The sequence below is a fragment of the Hylobates moloch genome, unplaced genomic scaffold (assembly GCF_009828535.3).
Source record: "Hylobates moloch isolate HMO894 unplaced genomic scaffold, HMol_V3 SCAFFOLD_19, whole genome shotgun sequence".
NCBI lineage: Eukaryota > Metazoa > Chordata > Mammalia > Primates > Hylobatidae > Hylobates > Hylobates moloch.
This window is the reverse complement of record NW_026652294.1, coordinates 14,502,840-14,527,777: the sequence shown is the minus strand read 5'-3', so window position 1 is coordinate 14,527,777 and position 24,938 is coordinate 14,502,840. Positions and strand designations below refer to the sequence as shown.

The window sequence follows — 24,938 nt, the reverse complement described above, 5'->3', positions numbered from 1 at the left end:
TGTATTCTGCTAGTTGGTAGGGCAACTGTTTTATATATGTTCCATGGTCTGAATGTTTGTGTCTTCCTAAAATTCTTATGTTAAAACTTAATTCTCAGTGTGATAGTATTAAGAAATGGGGCCATTAGGAGGTAATTCGATCATCAGGGATCTGCTCTCATGAATGGGATTGGTGCCATTTAAAAAGAGGCTTGCCAGGCACAGTGCCTCACACCTGTAATCCCAGCACTTTGGGAGGCTGAGGTGGGTGGATCACCTGAGGTCAGGAGTTCGAGACCAGCCTGGCCAATTTGGTGAAACTCCACCTCTACTAAAAATACAAAAAATTAGCTGGGTGTGATGGCGGGCACCTGTAATCCCAGCTACTCAGGGATTCAAAAAATAAACAAAGCCAAAAGTTGGTTCTTTGGAAAGATTTTTTAAATTGGCAAATCACTAGCAAAACCAAACAAGAAATAGAGAAAACACAAAGTACCATCCTTTCAGATCCTCCATACATTAAAAAGAAAATAAGAGGATCTGCAGACAAATTTGACAACTTAGATAAAACAGAAAAATTTCTTGAAAACACAACATAACCAAACCGACATGACATGAAAATCTCATAGTCCTATATTTGTTAAAGACATTGAATCCATGTTTTAAAAGCTTCCCACAAATAAACTCCAGGGTCATATGGCTTTACCCATGAATTCTTCCAAACATTTAAGAAAGAAATAATACAGGCTGGACATGTGGCTCATGCCTGTAATCCTAGCACTTTGGGAGGTTGAGGTGGGAGGATTGTTTGAGCCCAGGAGTTCAAGACCAGCCTGGGTAACATGGTGAGACCTTGTCTCTACAAAAATTTTTTTTTTTTTTTTTTTTGAGGAGTCTCGTCTGTCGCGCAATCTCGGCTCACTGCAAGCTCCGCCTCCCGGGTTCACGCCATTCTCCTGCCTCAGCCTCTCCGAGTAGCTGGGACTACAGGCGCCCGCCACCACGCCCGGCTAATTTTTTGTATTTTTAGTAGAGATGGGGTTTCACCGTGGTCTCGATCTCCTGACCTCGTGATCCACCCGCCTCGGCCTCCCAAAGTGCTGGGATTACAAGCGTGAGCCACCGCGCCCGGCCCAAAAAATTTTTAAAATTAGCCAGGCATGGTGGTGCATGCCTGTAGTCCTGGCTACTCGGGAGGCTGAGGCAGGAGGATCACTTGAGCCTGGGAAGTTGAGGCTGCAGTGAGCCATGATCATGCCACTGAAGTTTGGCCTGGGTGAGAGAGGGAGATGGATGAAAGGAAGGAAGGAAGGAAGGAAGGAAGGAAGGAAGGAAGGAAGGAAGGAAGGAAGAAGGAAGGAAGGAAGGAAGGAAGGAAGGAAGGAAGGAAGGAAGGAAGATCTTCAACAATTTTTAGAAAATAAGAAAAAGAAGGAATGCTTCTCAAAGCTTTAAGATAGAGAAGGACTTCCTTAAACAAGACACGAAAAGTACACCGTAAAGAAGATGAACAAATCTGACTTCATTAAAACTAAGAACTCATGTTTATCAATAGATACCATTAAAAGAATAAAAAGGCAAAACACTGTGTGTGCAGCTGAACGCCTATCACTGACAAAAGGTGTGTATTTGGACTGCACATATACCCAAAAAATCCTCCTAAAACTCTGTAAGAAAAAAATAAACAACTTTATTTTTTAAATAGTCAAGAGAATTGAGCTGGTACTTCACTGAAGAGGATATCCAAATGGTTAATCACTGTATCAAAAAGTGCTCAACTTCATTTGCAATCAGGCAAATGCAAAATAAAACCACAATAACATACTACTAGACACCCGACAGAATGACTAAAATTTTAAAATCTGACAGTACCAAGTAACAGAAGGTATGAAGTAACAGGAAGTGTCATTCACTGCTGCTTGGAAAACAGACAGGCGGTATTATTTACTAACGTTGAAGACAAGTTATGGCCCATAATGCAGCCAGTTCACTCCTAGGTATATGTCTACCAGAAATGTAATGCATGTATGCACCAAAAAAACTAGAAATAACCCAAATTTTCATCAGTAGTAGAATGAGTAACTAAAACTGTGATATAGTAGACAATGGAATTCTACTGCAATGAAAATGACAGACAGCTGCACACAAAACATATCAATCTCGCCAACAAAATGCTGAACAAAGAAGCCAGATACAAAAGCCTTTATCTTGGCCGGGGGCAGTGGCTCACACCTGTAATCCCAGCACTTTGGGAGGCTGAGGTGGGTGGATCACGAGGTCAGCAGATCGAGACCATCCTGGCTAACACAGTGAAACCTCGTCTCTACTAAAATACAAAAAATTAGCTGGGTGTGGTGGCGGGCACCTGTAGTCCCAGCTACTCAGGAGGCTGAGGCAGGAGAATGGCGTCAACCCAGGAGGCAGAGCTTGCAGTGAGCAGAGATCGTGCCACCACACTCCGACCTGGGCAACAGAGCAAGACTCCATCTCAAAAAAAAGAAAAAGCCTTTATCATAAAAGGCAAGTTATTGGTTACCCTTCTTTGGGAAGAGGGGACAAAAGGAGGGTTTCTGGGGTGCTGTTAATGTCCTATCTCTTGATTCGAGTGGTGGTTACACAGGTGTTTGTGATAAATCACTGAGCTGTATATCATTTTCTCTATATGTGTTATATTTTGCTATTTTTGAAAAGTTTAAAGAGAGAAAATAGGAGGAGAGGAATGAAGACAGTTGAATATAAGCAGTCCCTGGAGGAAAAAGTAGAGTCAAGAAAGGATTTTTTTTTAAAGAAAAAAATAACCCATTGTATAATGATGGAAAATAACTTAGGTCAGGACATTATAACAGAAAACCATAGACTGGGAGGCTTAATTTCTCACAGTTCTAGAGGCTAGGAAGTCTATGATCAAGGTGCTGGCTGATCGACTTCCTGGTGAGGGTTCACTTCCTGGTTTGCAGATGGCTACCTTCTTGTTGTGTCCTCACATGGCAGAGACAGATCAACTCTTTCAAGTCTCTTCTTATAAGGGCACTAATCCCATTCATGAGGGCTCCATCCTCATGACCTAATCACCCCCATAGTGCCCGACCTCCTAGTACCCTCACAGGGGGGATTGGGGCTTCAACAGATGATTTCGGGGGGATACATTCAATCCACAGCAGAAAATATATAGTAGAAAAGGGGAAAGTGTTATGTAGGAAAGAGGGGAAATAATTGTTCAAATGGTGTCAAGAAGTAGATGACAGGAGATGATGGCCTTGAATGGGGGGACCACCCTCAGCTAGACACATTGGTGCTGACAACAGGGAATGTGGAGTAGGCGGGGACAGAGGTGTGTGCGTGGGGTGGAGGGAATTCTCCTCTGGCTGTCTCTATTTTTTCAGCAAGACAGCAGCAGGGCTATCAGCTGAGAGTAAGCGTGGAGGGGAAGGGGCTGCAGGCTGAGGCGAGGGAGGGAGGCATGCCTTCTGGGAGAGGGGTAAACAGAGAAATGTAGAAAGATGTCAAACCACATCATAGGCTCACTGTGGCTCATGTCGTGATTTCAAAGTGAGAGCAATAGGGCGGGGCAGGGTGGCTCATGCCTGTAATCCCAGCACTTTGGGAGGCCGAGGCAGGCACATCACCTGAGGTCAGGAGTTCAAGACCAGCCTGGCCAACATGGCAAAACCCTGTCTCTACTAAAAAAAATAAAAAATTAGCTGGGCTTGGTGGCGGGTGCCTGTAATACCAGCTACTCAGGAGGCTGAGGCAGGAAGAATTGCTTGAACCCTGGAGGTGGAGGTTGCAGTGAGCTGACAGTGCGCCACTGCATTCCAGCCTGGGCAACACAGCGAGACTCTGTGTCAAAAAAAAAAAAAAAAGAAAGTGAGAGCAGTCAGCAGAAAGGTCTGTTCCCCTAGCCATGGTGGAGAACTGGAGTCAAGCAGTTCTGGGGTTGGTGATGCCAGGATGACGAAGAGAGAGAGAAGCAAGGAGGCAGGAAGTGTAGGTGAAGGAGTGACAATGACAGGTCATGGAGTCCACGTTGGGTACAAAGCGAGGCACATGACCGGGATGGGGCTGGGAAAAGCAGCCAGGAGCAATTCCGTGTCGATGGGGAGAAGCACTGTGTGGGAGGAGGACTAGAGGGAATGAGCTGGAAAGACAGAAGGCAGAGACTGGAAAGTGGGGTGCTTGAAGCTTGTATTTATGGGAGAGCTGCTGTCACTGGCAATGATAAAGGCCAGCGGGTGGTCATGTGAATGTGGAGGGGTCAGGAACCAGAGGCAACACTGAGTCAGGGGTTCACATCTTTGAGGATGTGGGGGAGCACCCCAGGCTTGTAGATACCTATCACCAGGGTAACAGCGAGTGGTATTGCAGGGTGACAGAAGATTCAAGGCTGGGGGCAAGGAGGCCCCTACCCCACCTCCAGGCCAAGTGGGAGAGGGACTGGGAGAGAAAATTCTCAGGGGACTGCGGGGGAAGCGGGGTCCTTCAAGGAGAGCCAGGTGTGGGTTACAGTGAGGAGGTAAAGGGGAGATTCAGGGAGAAGGCTGAGGCTCTGGAGGACACATAGGGGTGTGTCTCTTCCCTCCTTTCTAGAACCCCAGACGGAAGCCACCTGGCCTCCACTCGGAGAAGCCTCTGCTGTGCCTCTGCTGGGGTGGGAGGGGTCTGCGGCTAAGCCTCAGGGGACCTGCGAACCTCTTGAAAGCGGCTGTGTGAGCCTGTTCTCATTCTCCAGGGACCTCAGGGTGTCCCAGACCAAAAAAATGCCAAGGACCCTCAGCTAGAGCAGTACCTGAGTCCCCAGTTTCAAAGCCTAGCACAGGCCCTTCCTGCCCACAGGCTCCCCACAGGGCCCCTCCCCTGTCCTCTGGGCCTTTCCTGGTGCCTTGTCTCTGTAGGGCCTTTCCCTCCAGCTGGTGGAGTCTTCTAGACCCCTTAAGGTGTATCTCTACCCCAGCCACCCCAGGGGAGCCTTTCCCACGCCCTCTGGTCAACACACTTGGCCTTTAGCAACCATGGATACATCTAGCCACTCGGCAGATATTTACCGTGCACCCACAGAGAGTGTGGCATAACACCGGGCATCAGGAACGCAGAGGAGACTTGGCCCCAGGCCCTGTCCCTCAGGAGCCCTGCAGTCTGGAGGGGAAACAGATGTGGAAACAGACCCACAGCAACCTAAGGCAAGAGGGGCTGTGTCTTGGCCACAGGGCGGGTACTGAGGCTCTGAGTGGGAACCGGACAGGCCCACAGAGCAGGGAGCCGTGTGTCCAGCCAAGGAGTCGGGGAGGAGCATTCTTAGCAGAAGGAGAAGCAAGAGCAAAGAAGCTGTGTCGGGGACAAGGCCTGTGTAGGGAATACAAGGCCCCACTCTAATATTATCTCACTGAAGGCTGGGGACAGAGCCTCCTTTTCTCGCAGAGATCTGCTGCTTTCCACTCTGCTTGGCGAAGATGGGATGTTGGGCGGACTGAATGGATGGAGGAGCTGGCCCCAGAGTGTGGCCAGGACACAGGGCACTCCACTTATCTGAGGTTCCTGATAAGCAGTTTTATGGCAAAGTCCCAGTCCAGAGAGCCTCAAAAGTCAGCTCCCAGTAGAGAAGCACAGATCACACGCTTCTATCATCCTTCCCAGGATGCCTGGGAGGTACAGCCCTGTTTCTGCTGAGATACCAGTGAGAGGTTGGCTGATTTCATCAAATGTCATCTGTTACAAGTCAATGCCAGCCGTAAATGATTAATCTGTACCAGGAACAGAAGTATCTATGCTATCATAATGTACACAGGCATATTACAAGTGACCCCTGGGGGCTCACATGGGGAGAGCCAGGGCCCCTGCACCATAGGCCACGCAGGAAGGGCCAGGACCAGCCCAGGGGGGTGGAGCTCCACTCAGCTCGCCACACTACAAAGCAGCCCTAACGTAAGAAAGGTAAATGAGTGGGTTCTGGAGCCAGGTGACGGGGTCTGAATAATCGCTACACTGACCAGCTGTGTGATCTCCAATTCTGCAAGCCTCTGTTTCCTCATCTGTAATAGGTCAGTAATGACCCCACCTCGTGGGACTGTCGTGAGGATAACATGAGTTACTACTTAGACTAGTGCCAAGCCCAGGCATGCAGGACCCGCTGGGAAACTGCAGATGCTCCTGCTGCTGTCGCCGTCTGTATCAGCAGGGTCCAGTCTCTCCGCCCAGCAGCAGTGCTGTGGGACTCTCTGGCCTTAGGTTATACAACCCAAGAATTCAGAAGCTCCTAATTCCATCCCCCAGGTCTATCCAGAAGCTCAGCCTGGCAGCCCACTGCAGCAACAGCAGCAAAAGAACAACAGAAACTCCTCCACCTGGAGCAGAAGGCTAGCAGCCCACGCTCACTCTAACACACGTCAAGTACTCAGGACAGTCCAGAGGCCTCTAGGGCAGCACAGGAGTGGGATCGTTTAGAAGGCAGAACCTCAGCCCTGGCCAGAGGAAGTCCAGTGCACCAGGCCTGCTCTCCACAGACTGCAGGGTGTTGACAGGAGCTGGGAGAACACTGCAATGACCACCCCCGGCCCTGGAGAACCCCAGGGCTCCGGCAGTGCCCTGACCCTCCTCCACAGCCTCGACCCCACCCCACCCCATCGCAGCCCTCACTCCAGGTCACAGCCTAGGCCTTGGCATTACTGCTTCTGGGACCCTTGGTAATCTCAAACCCTGCCTCCCAGTCCCCATCCTCCACTTTCCACTTCCCAGCTCACTCCTTCAACTGCCCTGAATGCAACAGTCCTCCACCCTCCACTCAGGTGGCACAGAGGGCCTGGCACACAGCAGCCCTCAGTGAATACTGTAAAGCTGAATTAATATATCACATTCATTTGTTCCACAAACCTGATCTACACCAGGCACCTGCTGGGGGCTGGGCACACTGTCATGAACCCAACAGACACAGTCCCTCCCCTCACAAGGTCTGTGGCCAACCAGCGAGGCAGGCTCCCCAGTGCAGGGATGGGTGCCATGGGATGCCCAGCAGAAACTCCTAATCCAGCCTGCAGGTCAGGGGAGGGCAAGAGGAAGGGAGGCAGGCAAAGAAAGGGGAGTATTCCAGGCCACAGCAAGAGCCTGGGCAAAGGCCAGGAGCACAAGGCGGCATGAGCTGAGAACACAGAGGCAGAAACTTGATCACACTGGGCCCTTTTAAGCCATTAAGCACCTGATGTGTTAAGAAAACAGGAAGTTGGCCGGGCACGGTGGCTCACGCCTGTAATCCCAGCACTTTGGGAGGCCGAGGCAGGCCTCCAAGGTCAGGAGATCGAGACCATCCGGGCTAAGAGTAGATGGTGAAACCCCGTCTCTACTAAAAATACAAAAAAATTAGCCGGACGTGGTGGTGGGCACCTGTAGTCCCAGCTACTTGGGAGGCTGAGGCAGGAGAATGGTGTGAACCCAGGAGGAGGAGCTTGCAGTGAGCCAACATTGTGCCACTGCACTCCAGCCTGGGTGACAGAGTGAGACTCCATCTCAAAAAATAAAAATAAAAAGAAAAGAAAACAGGAAGCCCTTGGGGAGTTAAGCAGGGGAGTGACCAATCAGATTTGCCCTCTGGAAACAGCACTGTGACAGCAGCTTGGAAGAGGATGAGAGGAGCGCAAGCCACAGCCGGAGCAGCAGGAGACACATGCACAATGACTGTGGTCTGGAGAAGCGAGCCAGCAGCAAGACGGAGGGGGAGAGAACCTCTGATTCTCGACTGGCACGTGGCTGCCTGCAACACAGGCAACACTTCCCAGCGTACTTTGCAGTTAGCTGTGGCCATGTGACCGGGTTCTGGCCAATGCATGCAACTTCCATGAAATGTCCCTGAGGAGGGGGAGATTGACCTTCTGCACCCTGCCCTTCCTCCCTCCCTTTGGCTGGAAAGGTGGATGTGATGGCTGGATCTGGCACAGCCAGCTGCAATGATGCTATCTGCTGAAATGGAAAGGCTCAGGTGGGAGCAGGTTAGAGGAGAGAACATAAAAAAGACTCCAGAGCTATGACAGTGAAAATAAATAAATCAATAAAATTTAGAAATAAGACAAACAAGGCTGGGCATGGTGACTCATGCCTGTAATCCTAGCACTTTGGGAGGCCAAGGTGGGCAGATCACGAGGTCAGGAGTTCAAGACCATCCTGGCTAACACAGTGAAACCCTGTCTCTACTAAAAATACAAAAATTAGCCAGGCGTGGTGGCACGCACCTGTAGTCCCAGCTACTCGGGAGGCTGAGGCAGAAGAATAGCTTGAACCCAGGAGGCAGAGGTTGCTGTAAGCCAAGATCATGCCACTGCACTCCAGCCTGGGCAACAGAGCAAGATTCCATCTCAAAAAAAATAAATACATACATACATACATGGAAACAACACAGCAGCACAGACAGAGAAATGGATTGTGAACCAGAAGATATTGATTCTGTTTCTTCACTGCTTCCTGTGTAATCTAGGATGAATCACTTATCATCCCAAGGCTATTTTCTCACACATAAAATGGAATACTGCCTTCCTTGCCCACCTCTATGGGTTGGCAGAAAATGTGCTAACCCAACATACTTAAAAACCTCCTGTAAAATTGTAATCCCAGCACTTTAGGAGGCTGAGGTGGGTGGATCACGAGGTCAGGAGATTGAGACCATCCTGGCTAACACGGTGAAACCCCTTCTCTACTGAAAATACAAAATATTAGCCAGGCATGGTGGTGGGTGCCTGTAGTCCCAGCTACTTGGGAGGCTGAGGCAGGAGAATGGCGTGAACCTGGGAGGCGGAGCTTGCAGTGAGCCGAGATCACGTCACTGCACTCCAGCCTGGGTGACAGAGCGAGCCTCCGTCTCAAAAAAAAAAAAAAAAAAAAAAAAAGAAAAAAAAATCCTGTAAACTATAAAGTACCACGAATAGCTTAGGTGTAGCTAAGAAGCTGCTGGCAAAGGACTGAATGCCCCTGGGATGGAGGTCTGCCCACACTGGGGCTTAAGCTGGCTGAGACAAAATCTGGAATCCTGTCAAGGGATTTTACAACTGACAGAACTTGGTGATTATTGGTACATGGAGGTTGGTGGTATCCCCAGGGCCGTGTATCTCAAAAGTGGGACTGTCCAGCTCTCCAAGGAGTGGGCCCTTGAGAATGGCCATGCCCTTAAAGAGCCAGGGCTAGGCCAGGCGCGGTGGCTCACGCCTGTAATCCCAGCACTTTGGGGAGGCCAAGGTGGGCAGATCACCTGAAGTCAGGAGTTTGACTTCAGGTCAAACTGAGCTACAAGTGCAAGCCTGCCCTGTCCAGGGTCAGTCCTGATCGAGTCCAGCTGGAAGGCAGTCTGCTCAGCCCCATCTGCACTAAGAATCTAGAATGGCCCCACTGTATTAAAACTGGTTCCTGGACTGGCCACTGAGCTACATTTAGCCCAAGCACCTGCTGTGGGTGCCTCTGCCTCAGGTTCCTTGTGGAGCCAGGCTCTGAATTCTCACCTGATTGGATGGGGCCCTGATACCTGCCTTGCTCTTCTGTGGGTGGCAGCCCCTGGCCCCCAGCCTGACACTTTCAGAGACCCCTCCTGCCATGCCTCTTCAGTCAGAACGAGTCCCCAGCTGCTTCCTTCAGCCTCACTCTCACCAAAGCCCTGCATGAACCTGGGATCCAGCCAGAGCCCCTGACTGCAGGCTCACACCTCCACACTTCTGCATGGCTGGAACGACCTTATCCATTTTGTTCTGCCACACAGGCTCCTCCTCACTCTTCCAGACGCAGAGTAGCTCTCAATCACCTCCTTGTGATCCACACTGTTTCCTAGGCTCTCCCTCCGTCACAGCACTCCTCAAGGGGTGCTACAATGCCTGTTTGCATCGAGCCTCCCCCACCAGACTGTATGTTCCTTAAAGACACAGGGCATGTTTGTCATCTCACAGGGCCAGCCAGGACTGGCCCGGAGCCCAGGACTCTGCAGACACTGGAGGTGCTTGGTGCATGTTGAATGGATGGCTGACAGGACAGCCAGATGGATGGGTGAGCGGAAACAGGGATATCTGTCTGAGCCCAACTAGATGCCAGTCTGCCAAGCACTGCTGGGGCCTGCATTTGGAACCTTGGCTGTTTCTCCCCTTTTCCCAACCAGCTCTGCCGTCGGCCCGGTTCCCTCAGCCCTGTTCTGGCTTTTGAGCCTTCCCTTCAAGCCCAGGGGAGTCCCAGCATGCCCCAAGAGGCGACAGCTCTGTCCAGTCCTCCTGAGCAAACCCTGGGCAGCCCCTATGAGAATGGCCATGCCCTTAAAGAGCCAGGGCTAGGCCAGGCGTGGTGGCTCACGCCTGTAATCCCAGCACTTTGGGGAGGCCAAGGTGGGCAGATCACCTGAAGTCAGGAGTTTGAGACCAGACTGGCGAATATGATGAAACCCCGTCTCTACTAAAAATACAAAAATCAGCTGGGTGTGGTGGTGGGTGCCTGTAATCCCAGCTACTCAGGAGGCTGAGGCAGGAGAATCGCTTGAACCTGGGAGGCAGAGGTTGCAGTGAGCCGAGATTGAGCCACTGCACTCCAGCCTGGGCAACAGAGCAAGACTGTCTCAAAAAACAAAACCAAAACCAAAAATAAAGAGCCAGGGCTAAAGGTTCTCCCTGTGGGCCTTATCTGATGTGGACACTCTCAGTCTCCCTGTCCTTCCTTCTTCCCTTTGTCCATATAGGTCGAGCCTCCAGGCCAGAAACAACCCTGGCTTCCATCCCCGGCCTCGTGCTGTGACACTGATGGGCCAGAAGTGTGGTGTCTCGGAAGCGCTTCCCTCTGGTCTAAGAGTACAGTCTCCCCTCTCTCCCACCCCTCTCCAGACCCCTCAGATAGAGACTCAAAGAAGCTGCTTCTCGGCCAACGAGACCTCCAATCCGAGATGTGGGGGAGTGAAAGCAGAGAAGTATGTTCCCGCTGAGCATCACCCACCGGAATCCACTCTGTGAGTTCCTGGGGTTGACCAGGACGCAGTCCCAGGTGCGGTTGGGAGTGTTCTGGAACAGAATCAGCTGCCCTTCCTCCCGAACTCGGTCACTCGAGGTATAGTCGGCCACAGCCACCTCCTTCACCCGGAATGGGTTAGAGAACAAGTTGGTGACGCCACTGAGGGTATTGACCAGGCGGCCGAAGAACTGCATCTTCTGCGGGGCAGGTGGGGAGGCCCCACCGTCTTCCCCCTCTGTCTGGAAGAAAACGAGGTCTCTGGTCAGCCAGGCACAGTCTCCCATGCCCACCTCACCCAGTGCAGCGGTTTCCTGCACAGACACCCAGATCGCTCCCCACCAGTGTTGTCCCCAGATCCTGGGCCTGGAGGGACCTGAAAAGGAGGGGAAAGAAAGAGAAACAACACTGAGTGGGAGGTAAAAGTGACAGAACCCTCAGGCCAGGCTGGGTACCTAGAAGGCTGTCCCCCTGTGCTGCCACTGTGCAGGTGACCTTAACTGCCTGCTTCCTGACCCAGTGTCCCAGCAGAGACTCAGTTTCCTCACCTGTAGTGTGTGGTATTGACCAAAGGAGATAGCACATGTGAACATACATTATAGGCAGTAATGCCCTGGGCAAATGGAGGGTTCTCACTATATAAGTTACAGAGATAACCTTTCAGCACTCAAAGAGGCCAGTATGGACCAGACACAGTGGCTCAGGCATGTAATCCCAGCACTTTGAGAGGCTGAGGCGGGTGGATCATTTGAGGTCAGAAATTCGAGACCAGCCTGGCCAACATAGTGAAATCCCGCCTCTACTAAAAATACAAAAATTAGCCAGATGTGGTGGCAGGCGCCTGTAGTTCCAGCTGCCCAGGAGGCTGAGGCAGGAAAATCGCTTGAACCCGGGAGGCGGAGGTTGCAGTGAGCTGAGATCGTGCCACTGCACTCCAGCCTGGGCGATAGGGTGAGACTCTGTCTCAAGGAAAAAAAAAAAAAAAAAAAAGGCCAGCATGGATCATTTCACTTCCGCAAGCAAAATCAATGTCCCCCCTCCTAGATACCAAAAGGTGACAAGCATCATGTCACACTCTATCGGAGCAAGGGGATCATCGGCATTGATCTAAATCCTTTGTTTCCTGCTACCACAGGTTTCCCAAAGAGCTCTGAGAGATAGCACACAAAAGCAAGCTCCTTGGAAATGAACGAACTGCACCTTCCGCGGGGGCAGGTGGGGGAGCCCCTGCAGAAGATGCCATTCAAGACTCAGGAGCAGCAGTGTCTGGGTGGTAACTTTACGCTGAATATTCAGAGTCAAAGTTTCTGCCATGGAAATTGTCCCCAGTGTTGATGATGGAATTAGATACCTTTTTATTTCCTAGGTTCCCAGAAAATACACTCCTTCCTAAGATACTGTCACCAAAGCCAGGCGCCAATCAGATGGAGACCGCCCTCTGCCTCTGTGCCAAGATGTCACCAGACAAAAGACAGTAAGGACAGAGTATGGGTGCCCTGGGGGAGAGAGGACATCTGAGTGGACACTGGGTCACAGCCACATTCTTCCCTGGCCTATGTGCTGAGCACAGAATCAACCCTGGGGACAGAAGGAAGACAAAAGCAAGGGGCTCACTAAGAGGCACATGAAAAGGAAAAAAGATCAATACTAATAATTATACCAACCAGGCACAGTGGCTCACGCCTGTAATCCCAGCACTTTGGGAGGCTGACTCGGGCGGATCACCTGAGGTCAGGAGTTTGAGACCAGCCTGACCAACATGGAGAAACCCCGTCTCTACTAAAAATACAAAAAATTAGCCAGGCGTGGTGGCGCATGCCTGTAATCCCAGCTACTTGGGAGGCTGAGGCAGGAGAATCGATTGAACCCGGGAGGTGGAGGTTGCGGTGAGCTGAGATCGTGCCATTGCACTCCAGCCTGGGCAACAAGAGCGAAACTCTGTCTCAAAAAAAAAAAAAAAGATTATAACGACTGAAGAAAAGTTTGCAGTGTCCCGTTACAAGGCTCAGGGACATCTCTCAATGATGTCTATCTGGAATGTTCTTCCTCTCCTTTTCCGTCTGAGAAAGCCCTGATCCTTCTTCAAATCCAAGCTCGGTTCTAATGGTTCTCACCTCCTCCTTAAAAATGTTTTTGTTGTTGTCGTTTTGAAACAGGGTCTAGCTCTGTTGCCCAGGCTGGAGTACAATGGCTCAATCATGGCTCACTGCAGCCTCTACCTCCTTCCACCTCAGCGTCCTGAGTAGCTAGGACTACAGGTGTGTATCACCAGGCCTAGGTAATTTCTTCAAAACAATTTTTATAGAGGCCAGGCATGGTGGCTCATGCCTGTAATCTCAGTACCTTGGGAGGCTGAGGAGGGCAGATCACTTGAGGTCAGGAATTTGAGACCAGCCTGACCAACATGGTGAAACTCTGTCTCTACTAAAAATGCAAAAAAATTAGCTGGGCATGGTGGTGGGCACCTATAATCCCAGCTACTTGGGAGATTGAGGCAGGAGAATCGCTTGAGCCCGGGAGGTGGAGGTTGCAGTGAGCCAAGATAGCACCACTGCACTGCAACCTAGGTGACAGAGTGAAGACTCTGTCTCAGGAAAAAAAAAAAAAATTATAAAGACAGGGTCTTACCATGTTGTTCAGGCTGGTCTCGAACGCCCCGGTTCAAGCGATCTGCCTGCCTCGGCCTCTCAAAGTGCTGGGATTACAGGTGTGAGTCACCGTGCCTGGCCTAAAATGTTCCTGATATACCATCACCAGACGCCAGGTTCTCTCTCCTTGCTCTGGGCTCTCCCTCACTTTAAACACATCTGTACTATCACACCCCAGCACGTTACAACTACCCCTCCTGCCAGACTGTAAGCTTCGTCATCCTTCTACCAAATACTCTTGTGCATCTTTCTGGTACCATCCTGAAAGCTTTACGTACATTAATCATTTTGTCTGCACAACCACTCTATGAACTGGTTACTATTATTATCCTCATTTTACATATGAGAACACCAAAGAACGGAGGGGTAAAGTCACAGGCCCAGGGTCACCCAGCTAGTGGGTGGAGCAGTGAAAGCTGGCACCCAGCTGGGCTGGCCCAGAGTCTGAGTTTCTCAAAGGCAGCTGCTCATCTTTTCATCTCCGTCCACGAGCTTGGCTCACAGAAAGTTTGTCAAAACAAAAATTTAACTGAGTAAATATTATGCATAGAAAACACAAAGCCTGATAGAAAACAAACCAAGATAGACTGACAGAAAACATGCCATTGAGTAGATGAGGGTGGTGGGCTTATGGGCTTTTGTTTTTTTCTTTTCCCTATTTTCCAGATGCTATGTAAAGCGATTATAGTTTTCAAAGGAAGTAGCAGTGTAGGCTGAGCCTCTGGGGGCTGCAGCCAGGAAGATGGGGACCTGTGGGACTCAGGCCTGGCCTGGAAGAGCGCAGAGAAGCTCCCCCAAGGACGGGCCCGCAGGGACGTGGAGGGGTGCTCCCAGGAAGGGCAGAGAGTCAAGAGCATCCAGCACCCATGAGCCTCAGGTTGAGAGAGAAAGCCACCAGGGGTGCAGTGAAATCAAAGAAAGATTCCACACCCCCAGAGAGACCCCTTCATCAGTGTCCCAGCCTGTGTCCCCCCTACCAGAGCCTGGGACTGGGGGATGCCCCCCACACACCCACAGGAGCATGGCCACAGAAACGACAGGCCTGGCTGGCATCCAGCCTTCAGGGTTGGCGGGAGGACGAGATGACGCAATGGAGGGAAGGTGTCTGGGACACAGGCCGACCGTGGGCGCACAAACAGTGGCCATTGTTATCGCTAGGTGGAAGAAAGGAAATGACAGCCACGGGGCCACATCCTGGAACACTCACGGCATCGCCAACCAGGAAGGCGGCCAGCAGGGAGAAAGTGCTCACACGTGCTTCCTTCTGTCCCTGCCACCTTGGACCCTGGAGCCCAGGCTCTTCCCAGCACAGCTGCAAGAGGGGGATGGTGGGTGAGAGCCACCCCCATCATGCCTCACTTCATCTCTCCCCCTGGTTTCTCACAGCCTCCTACCCTTGACCTTCCCGTGGGGCAGACAATCACTTTTCCCCACTGATGACCAGCCCCTCCTGCTCCTTACCTGGGCTTCTCCCTGCACCCCCAGGATGCCCGGGTCACCTGACACAGACCACAGCTTGGCTGTGTCAAGCAGCTCTCTCAAACACCACAAGCAGAAAGACAAAGACCCAAGAACTTTGGTGGTGGGGGTTGACAGTGACAATTCTGCCTGTCCAAGCCAGGCAATTTCCAGGTACCAGTTTTGGTGCCCCCTTTGAGGGAAGCCAGATATTTCTGGCCTTTTTCCTTATCTCTGCTCACCTATCCCGTCAAAACCAAGCTTGCCTGCTGGGTTCATTCAGGGAAGACTGACAGAGAGTGTGCTGGTGTGAGGCTCCCCTGGAGGAGCTGAAGGGCGGGAGCAACAAGTATTATTATCCCATCTCAGAGATCAAGAAACTGAGGCCTGGAGAGGCCCCAAATTATACATGTTCAAAGGGCAAATTAAGGCCGGACACAGTGGCTTGTGCCTGTAATCCCAGCATTTTGGGAGGCTGAGGCAGGCAGATTGCTTGAGCCCAGGAATTCGAGACCAGCCTGGGCAACATGGCAAAACCCTGTCTCTACAAAATATAAAATAAAATTAGCTGGGCATGGTGATGTGCGCCTATGGTCACAGCTACTCGGGAGGCTGAGGCAAGAGGATCACTTGAGCCCAGGTCGAGACTGCAGTGAGCCAAGATTGCACCACTGCACTCCAGCCTGGGAGACAGAGCAAGACCCTGCCTCAAAAACAAAACAAAACAGAGGGCAAATTAAAGTTGATGTCCACCAAAAAAGAAAAACAAACAGGCTGGGCACAGTGGCTCATGCCTGTAATCCCAGCACTTTGGGAGGCTGAGGCGGCGGATCACAAAGTCAGGAGATCGAGACCATCCTGGCTAACATGGTGAAACCCCGTCTCTACTAAAAATACAAAAAAAAATTAGCTGGGCTTGGTGGCAGGCACCTGTAGTCCCAGCTACTCGGGAGGCTGAGGCAGGAGAATGGCATGAACCCAGGAGGCAGAGCTTGCAGTGAGCTGAGATCACATCACTGCACTCCAGCCTGGGTGAGAGCGAGACTCTGTCTCAAAAAAAAAAAAAAAAAAAGAAAAGAAAAAAAGAAAGAAAAACAAACGAAGAAACAAAAAACCTTGAGTGGGAACAGAGGGAGATTGGAGCCAATGGTAGAATCTCTGATGAGTTCCCTGGAAGTGACTACCTGGGTTCATACAACAGTCACCAGAGAGACCCAAGACCAGTCCCTGTCTCGTCAAGTGCACGGTCCCCTGGGGGAAGGACCCCCTAAAAGGGATGACTTTTGAGCTGAACTTTCCAGGAAGAACAGGAGTTTGCCAGCAGGGGAAATGGCGAGAGGCCTTCACAGCAGATGAAGCAGATCAGAACATGGGGGAAGGCAGAGATCAGGGGCTTGCTCAGCCCACCCGTGAACAGTGAGCATTTTCACGGGGACTGGATGGCTTGAGAGGGGAAGGTGCCGAGAGGAGGGGCCGTGGTTAGTGCTACGATCAATGTGAACACAGGTCACCCGGAGCCACTTGTCCAGTGGCTGCTATGTCAGTCACACCCCTAACCATGCCCAGGGAAGCTCCTCTTACGACGAGGAGCCAAGCCCCAGAAGAAGTGCAGTAGAGAACAAGGGAGCAAGAGGGTCGCTCAGAGTGGGTGGTGAGGGAGAACTCAGTCCCAAAAATCTGGTTCCTCCTCAGCTACGAGTTCCCTGAAGGACCCTGGGCAGGTCTGAGGCAGGAGAGGAGCAGTCCTTGCCCTCTGATGGTTGCTATCTGCCACAGCTGCCAGGCCCGGGCAGTTCCCTCTCCTCCCCTTTGGAAGGTCTGTGTGAAAACTGCTTTTCTGGAGTGAAAGGGGCCTGCGCTTGCATCCTCCCTGGAATGCGCTCTACAGTACCTGCCGGAGCCCCTGCTCGTTCTTCAAGGCCCAGCTGCCCCCTCTGAATGCTCAGAGCACCAGAGCGCCCTTCCAGCCTGCACGGTTCCCAACCCAGCCTGACACCCCTCCATGCCCACTGTACGACGCAAATCCAGCTGCAGGTCTCCCTGCTGACCCTGGCCAGTGGCGCCCCATGACCTCCCAGGGAAAGCCCAGACTCCAGCATCCATGAGAGCTGGCCCAACTCACCCCTCCAGCTCATCCCTCACCTCTACTCCAGCCATGCCGCACCATCGATCCTCCCAGAACACGTCAAACTCGTGTCTCAGTGCACCTGGGGATACCGCACATACGCTCCATCGGCTTAGCCCATCCTCCCCACTTTCTTAACCTGAATGTGTGCTCCATAAAGGACAAATGAATAAATCTCTTCTTATCCATGAAGATTCAGCTCAGGTGCCATCTCCTCTAAAAATTCATACCCGTACCTCCGCCCTGCAGCCTGGTGTGCCTTTCCCTTCTCCTCAGCACCCCACACCACCCAGGGCCCAGCCCACAGGAACACACACCATGTGAGAATGGGGGTGCATCTGTTGGCTTGGGCTGCTCACCCCACCCGCTTCGATTTGTTTCCCTAAGCACCTGGCATGATGTTCCTGACTCACAGTGGGTGTTTAATAAATGTTTGGTGAATGAATGAATGAGAATGAATGAATGAGCCACTTATAAGCCCACGGGGCCAGCACCTCTGAAGCCCCCAGACACACTTTATTCCCTTGAAGGTGATAACAGGGACCACACACACTGTTCCCACCCACTCTGAGCTGCCATGCTCCTCTCCACAACGGATAGGGAAATATGCTCAAATCCCACCAGTGGCTAACGGCCCACAAGGGGTTCGCTCCTCCACCAGGAGAACCTGTATCTAGCACTTGCACTCCTTCAGGAGCGGCCCTATGTGATCGGACTGATCCATCCCCAGGCTTTGGTGTGGAAAGTTCAGCTTTATATATAGTCAGGGCACTTAGGCTGAGCTCACTCCTAGTCCAAGCAGGAAAGACTCCAAGCCTTCTGCTTCCTCCTTGACTAAGCCGAGAGCAAAGGAGCCGGACAGCTGCCTGAGAGGTGCGTGACAGGAACCCACAGGCAGCAGGCCAGGAAGCAGACCTCACAGGCTTGGCCACGTGGGGGATTCCAGGAGCACACACAGAACTGCCCGAGGTGGAAATCAGGCCTCACGAGCCCCAGCTGCTGACGACAGGATGTCCCATGATTGGAACAACTGTTGGATGGTCCTGGCAGCAGAACCTGGCAGCAGTGACACCCTCCTGAGCACCCTCCTCCCCCCCAGTCAAGACAGAGCAGGCTGGAAACTCAGGGTCCGCTCAGAGTGCCAAGCTGCCCCAACTTCCTTCCTGTAGCTCCCACTGTCTGTGCCACCCAGCACGTGAGCATGCCACCACACACCGGCCTCCGGCCTCTCACAAGGCCACCACGCCTCACGGTTGGCAAAGGGTTTCACACTTGTGACCCACCTCCAAGCTCACAAAGAAACAGGGAAGGCACAGCCTGGCGCGGTGGCTCACACCTGTAATCCCAGCACTTTGGGAGGGTGAGATGGGCAGATCACCGGAGGTCAGAAGTTCAAGACCAGCCTGGCCAACGTGGTGAGAAAGAAACCCCATCTCTACTAAAAATACAAAAAAAATTAGCCTGGCGTGGTGGTGGGTGCCTATAATCACAGCTACTTGGGAGGCAGAAGCAGGAGAATCCTTGAACCTGAGAGGCAGAGGCTGTAGTGAGCTGAGATCACGCCACTGCACTAAAGCTTGGATGACAGAGTGAGACTCCATCTCAAAAAAAAAAAAAAAAAGAAAAAAAAGAAACAACGAAGGTGCAATCATTCTCCCTGTTTGGCATATGGGGAAATCAAGGCCCCGAGAGAGGAAATGGGGTGGTGGGTTGTGGCAGGAGGTTGCCTGCCTCTGTCCTCTGATTCTTGAACAGCACTAGGCAAAGGGCTGGCCACACAGCAGGTGCTCAATCCGTGGGTGAGAAAACATTGAATGAACACAGGGGTCACGTCAGCTCCCATCTGAGCCTCTGGACCTCCAAGGCAGCCTCCTGGCAAAATGTCCCCGCAAATGTTCCCTGTGACCTCAGCTCACTCCAACCTCTTTGCTAAGTTAGTGGGAAAGGGCTTGATCCCATCCCCTCACACCCCATCAACACCCACTGCTGCCTAGTACCCACAGGGCGCCAGATGCTTCACCACTGTTTCAGGTAAATTGCCACTTTTTTTTTCTTTTTTTGAAACAGAGTTTCACTCTTGTTGCCCAAGCTGGAATGCAGTGGCACGATCTTGGCTCACTGCAACCTCTGCCTCCCAGGTTCAAGCGATTCTCCTGCCTCAGCCTCCACAGTAGCTGGGATTACAGGCACGCACCACCACGCCCAGCTAATTTTTTGTATTTTTAGTAGAAATGGGGTTTCACCATGTTAACCAGGCTGGTCTTGAACTCCTGACCTCAGGTGATCCGCCCACCTCCACCTCCCAAAGTGCTAGGATTACAAGCATGAGCCACTGCGCCCAGCCAAATTGCCACATTTAACCCTCCAAACACCTGAAAGAAAAGGTCCAAGTCTCTCCACATTACACAGGAAACTGGGGCCCAGGTTACACAATTTGCCAGGATCTGAACCCAATTAGCTGGAATCCGGAGCATCAGGCTCCTAATCCTCAAACTGCCCTCAGGAGAAAGCTGAAAGAAAGTGGCTAAGCGAGGCTTGCTCAACAGGCTCTTCGATTCCAAAAGCCAAGGCCCTCGTCTCAAAATGCACTGCTGCTCACGTGAGCCAGAGCAAAACGTCCTTTCACAAAAGGAAAAAGCGTCTCTTTCATTCACTCGGCTTGGCTGGACCACAGCTGGAAGCAAACTGCCCCGAAACTGTCACTGGAGCTCCCAAGCACATGAGACAAGGGTGACTTTAAGAGATCTTTGGGCTGGTAGCATGGTACAGTGTGGCCCATGTTATGACTCACTCCACAGATATTTACTGAGATGGACTGTGGCAGGCATTGTTCTAACCGCTGAGGATACAATCGTAAACAAAACAGACTGGTCAGGCACAGCGGTTCACTCCTGTAATCCCAGCACTTTAGGAGGCCGAGGAAGGAGGCTCACTTAAGCTCAGGACTTTGAGACCAGCCTGGGTAATATAGCGAGACCTCACCTCTACAAAAATTTAAAAATTACCCGGGCATGGTATCTCTCATGCCTGTAAGTCCCAGCTACTAAGGTGGCTGAGGTGGGGGGATTGCTTAAGTCTAGCAGGTCGAGGCTACAGTGAGCTGTGATTGTGCCACTGCAATCCAGCCTGGGCGACAGTGAGACCCTGTTAAAACAAAACAAGGCCGGGTGCAGTGGCTCACACCAGTAATCCCAGAACTTTGGGAGGCCGAGGCGGGTGGATCACTTGAGGTCAAGAGTTCAAGACCAGCCTGGCCAACATAGTGAAACCCCATCTCTACCAAAAAATACAAAAATTAGCTGGGTGTGGTGGCGTGCACCTGTAATTCCAGCTCCCTGGGAGACTGAGGTGGGAGAATCACTCGAACCCAGGAGGTGGAGGCTGCAGTGAGCTGAGATCCCACTACTGGGCTCCAGCCTGGGCAACAGAGTGAGACCCTGTCTCAAAACCAAAACAAACAAACAACCAAAAAAACCCCCACAAAATCCCTGACATCCTGGAACTTATATTTTAGACAGAGCTACTAATAATAAAGAAGATTAACAGGTAAATATTTACAAAGGTTTTAGATGCCAATTAACTACTGAGGAGAAAAACCAGAGAATGGGGATAGGAAGTGCTGAGGTGGAGAGTGAAATTTTAGATAGGGTGAAGAGGGAAGTCTTCACCAAGAAATTGATCTTAAATAAATACCTGATGGAGAGAGATGAAAGTCATATGAATACCTAGGCAAAGAGAGCGTGTGCAAAGGCCATGGGGCTGGAACATGTTTAGCAAGTTCCAGGAAAAGCAAGGAAGCCAGTGACATCAGAGAGGCAACAAGGGGCCAGGCGTGTGCCATGAAAGGAGAGGCCACTGCAAAGAAACAACATTTTAACAAGATCACTCTGGCTGGGTGTGGGGTAAGAAACAGAGAGGCATCATGGATAATCTCACAGCTTCGACCTGAGCAACTGAATGAATAATACTCCTATTTCCTAAGATGAGAAAGGGAGTGGGAGGGACATGTTTTGGTGAAGAGTGGGGTCAGGGATGGAGGGCAGAACTAACAGGAGCTCAATTCTAAACTCTAAGTTTGAGGCCTGGCACGGTGGCACACACCTGTAATCCCACCATTTTGGGAGGCCAAGGCAGGTGGATCACTCGAGATCAGGAGTTCGAGACCAGTCTGGCCAACATGGTGAAACCCTGTCTCTACAAAAATACAAAAATTAGTTGGGCACGATGGCGCATGCTTGTAATCCCAGCTACTCGGGAGGCTGAGGCGGGAGAATCAGGAGGTGGGGGTTGCAGTGAGCCGGGATTGCGTGATTGCATTCCAGCCTGGGTGACAGAGTGAGACTCTGTCTCAAATAAATAAATAAATAAATAAATAAATACTTCAAGTTTGAAAAGCCTAAGTTTGAGGTGCTGAGTAAGCAACTAGAGTTGAGTCTGTCATTCCAGGGAAAGGTCTGGACTGGACTGGGGATATAAATTTGTGGGCTGACAGAATAGAGACGGCACTTAAAGAAATAAGACTGGATGAGATCACCATCCGAAAACGAGAAGAGGCATTTAAGACATGATCCTATCAAAATCCACTGTGAAAGACACAGAACATATTCTCCCAGGGAGCCACCCTCTACAAAGTGAAGCTTGTAACACACTCTTCACTGCGGCCCCTTACCCCTTGCCTACCTACTTCCCCCAGCACACACCCAATAGATGTGCGCAGGCACACACATACACAGTATTTAAATTTCTCCTTTCTGTATCTCTTAGTGATGTCATTCTGCTGAGTAAGAGGGAAACTCCCTTTTGGGGAGTCTGTCATGTAACAAGAAAGTAATCCATGGAAGGAACAAAAAGTGTCCTAAGCACTGAGACAACAGTAGCAAACCTTACACATGAGGACAATCACACAGGCTCTGGTGTCAGATTCCAGCTTCAACCTCATTGGTGTGACCTCAAGCAACTCATTCGCCCTCTTTTTCTCATGTGAAGTGAGAATATCATTGGCCACACCAAGGGTAGCCTAGAACATCAGACAGTCCATAAATATTTGTTAGATAAACGATGACTGAATGAATGGTGAAGAGAACATATACAGAAGAGCCTGACTCACAAGAGGTGATGAACAAACACTGCCAAATGATACACTGAAAGACAGGGGACCTCCTGCTCATCCTTCTCTCCTTGTCTTCTCATTCAATCCGTTTCCCTTTCCATTCCTTTCAATCCTGCCTATGACCCAACAGTAAAATCATGTATTCGTACAGGGCCCTACTGGTTATAAAGCTTTACCTTCTACATTTTCTCATGCAAATTTTGAACCTCAGGGCAGCCTTACGAGGGCAGGAGGTACAGTCCCCCGTCACCGATGAGGAAACTGAGACTTGGACAGAAAACAGCTTCCAAACTCCAGGCAGAGACTGTAACAAAAACAATGCATTCAAAAACAATGCATTCAGCCCAAGGGTGGAGCCTCCACGTTGCCAAACCAAACCTGCCTGACATCCTGTTGGGCGGGTAAGAGGCAGGTGAGAGAAAGACCCAGAAGCTAGGGGGAGGTATTCGTTGGGGTCATGTGGGTAGCCCATTAAAAATACGGCCACAGGTCCCCTTGCCCTGTGCCCTCCCTGTCCCACACCCACAGGCTTGCCCCTGACCCAGTCCCATGATCACCCGAGTCACATGCTCCCTGTCACCAGCTTCCAAGTCGTCTGTGGGAGCAGGAGGTGGACACACGATTGGGAGTGGGAGACTCTGGGGTGGCCAGGCTGAGGGGAAGGAGGGAGCACGTCGGGGGCAGGTCTGAAGGCACGCGAGAGAGGAAAGGCAGGGAGGAAAAGCAGGAGAAGCAGGGAGTGAGAAATGGGTAGAGGCACCACGAAAGGTGGAGACGGAGGTGAAGTGGGGAATCAAGTGAGCACTTAGAGGAGCACAGGAAGGAAAATGAGGACGGCCAATGGGGCCTAAAGAGTCACTGAGAGTCGGGGAAAGAGAAGAGACGGATTGACTCGGGAAGTTAGTGATACTGAGGGAGACACACGGAGGAGACTGGGGTTCAGGGGAGGAACTCAGGGTCGAAGTTGCGGTCCCTGGGGTCCACAAGTTCGAGATGAGACACGGGCGGTCTCGGGATGGGAATTGGGGACGCAGGGGGATGAAAAGATGGAAAGTGGGGGCACTCAGGGAGTCACATAAGGGTCAATGGAGGACATGCCTCAGAATCGGAGACACGAGGAAGATCCAAAGGAGGGTCGGACCGAGACTTGGGAGTCCGGAGCGCGGAGGAGGTTAGGGAAGGGACCCCAGGCCCCGCCCACCTGCGAGGTCACTCACCTCGGCTTACTCAGCACTTCTACTTCCTCCTACTTCCGCAAACAAACGAGCCTCGGGCCACGTGATGGCCTGACCACCGCTCTCCGCCAATCACTGGTGGCCCTGTCCCAGGCCTCCTCTAGGCTCCGCCCCCGCACCCGAGGACGGCCGGAGGCGGGGTCCGCCATTTTTTTTTAACTGCCCAATGGAAGGGGCTCCCTTAGCCAAGGGAGGACGAGCTTTCGGCGGGAGCCAATCCTCGGCGGCGAGGCGCGGCCATGTTTGTGCGGGGCAGAAGGTGCCCGGCTTCTTGGCAGTCATGTTGATGAGGGCCAGGAGTCCCACCCTAGTCCGCCTTCTGCCTCCTAAAGCGGTCAGAGCCTGGAGTCTGAAGTTACTGTTAATGATTGCTTGTAAAGATAAAAATAAAGGCCACAGAGGCATAGGGCATAACAAGGAGGAACCTGTTTTGATTTTTGCCAGGTAGCCTCAAGCCAGGGTTGCCAGATGTAGCATATAAAAAATACGGGATCTTCAGTTACATTTGAATTTCAGCTAAACAGCCAATACATTTTTTTCCGATAGAACAGAAATTGATTATAGCTTTTTTATTTTTCACAACGAAGGCCAAACTCCCTAGGGGAATTACATGTCTTTTTTTTTTTTTTTTTGAGACAAGTCTCGCTGTGTCGCCCAGGCTGGAGTGCAGTGGCACGATCTCGGCTCACTGCAACCTCCGCCACCCGGATTCAAGCGATTCTTCTGCGTCAGCCTCCCGCTCAGCTGGGATTGCAGGCGCCCGCCACTACGCCCAGCTAAGTTTTTGTATTTTTAGTACAGACGGGGTTTCACCATGTTGGCCAGGCTGGTCTCGAACTCCTGACCTCAAGTGATCTGTCCGCCTCAGCCTCCCAAAGTGCTGGAATTACAGGCGTGAGCCACTACGCCCGGCTCCTAAATTTTTAACATAAGTATAATATACTAAGTTTAGTATTGTGCTAAAAATGTGTGCATTGTTGTCTGGCAACACACCCTGAGCCAGTCTCAGGAAATACCTTAGCACTTTCAGTAGGAACTTGGGCAGATGATCTCTGTGAACCTCAGACCTATCATCCAGGAAGTGGGCACAGTAATACAAGATTGTTGTGACATCTAGAAGTAAATTAGTCCCCATTCGTGCACATAGTGGGATTTCAATAAATGGCAGTTGTTAGGGTTAATAATGCCAATAATGAGGTATTTTGCAGAGAAACCAGGAGACTAGACTTGAGTCACACATCTGCTTCGGACTGAGCAGGTCATTGCCTCTCTTCAGCCCACTGGCTTGGTTGGACCTTTTCTTTCCCTAATAATCACTCAACCCTAGGTCTAGATGAATCTGCCAGACTGCTCTCCATTTACGTGGGAAGTATAGTTGCTGGTGTCATTCTTGTGAAAAGAAGTGTGTAGGCCGGGTGCGGTGGCTCACGCCTATAATC

At 51.3% G+C, this 24,938-nt stretch overlaps 1 protein-coding gene across 1 annotated transcript in view; it reads right to left on the bottom strand.

Moving 5' to 3' along the window:
- Positions 1–23,448, bottom strand: part of PLA2G6 (phospholipase A2 group VI) — a 68,632-nt gene extending 45,184 nt beyond the window's left edge. Inside the window, exons 1-2 of the mRNA XM_058431945.1 lie at positions 23,363–23,448; positions 10,912–11,161 (exon numbers count right to left, since the gene is read on the bottom strand). Of these exons, the coding sequence (XP_058287928.1) occupies positions 10,912–11,120 (209 nt within the window). The 5' untranslated portion in view covers positions 11,121–11,161; positions 23,363–23,448. The remainder of the gene's footprint in view (positions 1–10,911; positions 11,162–23,362) is intronic.
- Positions 23,449–24,938: the final 1,490 nt, after the last annotated feature.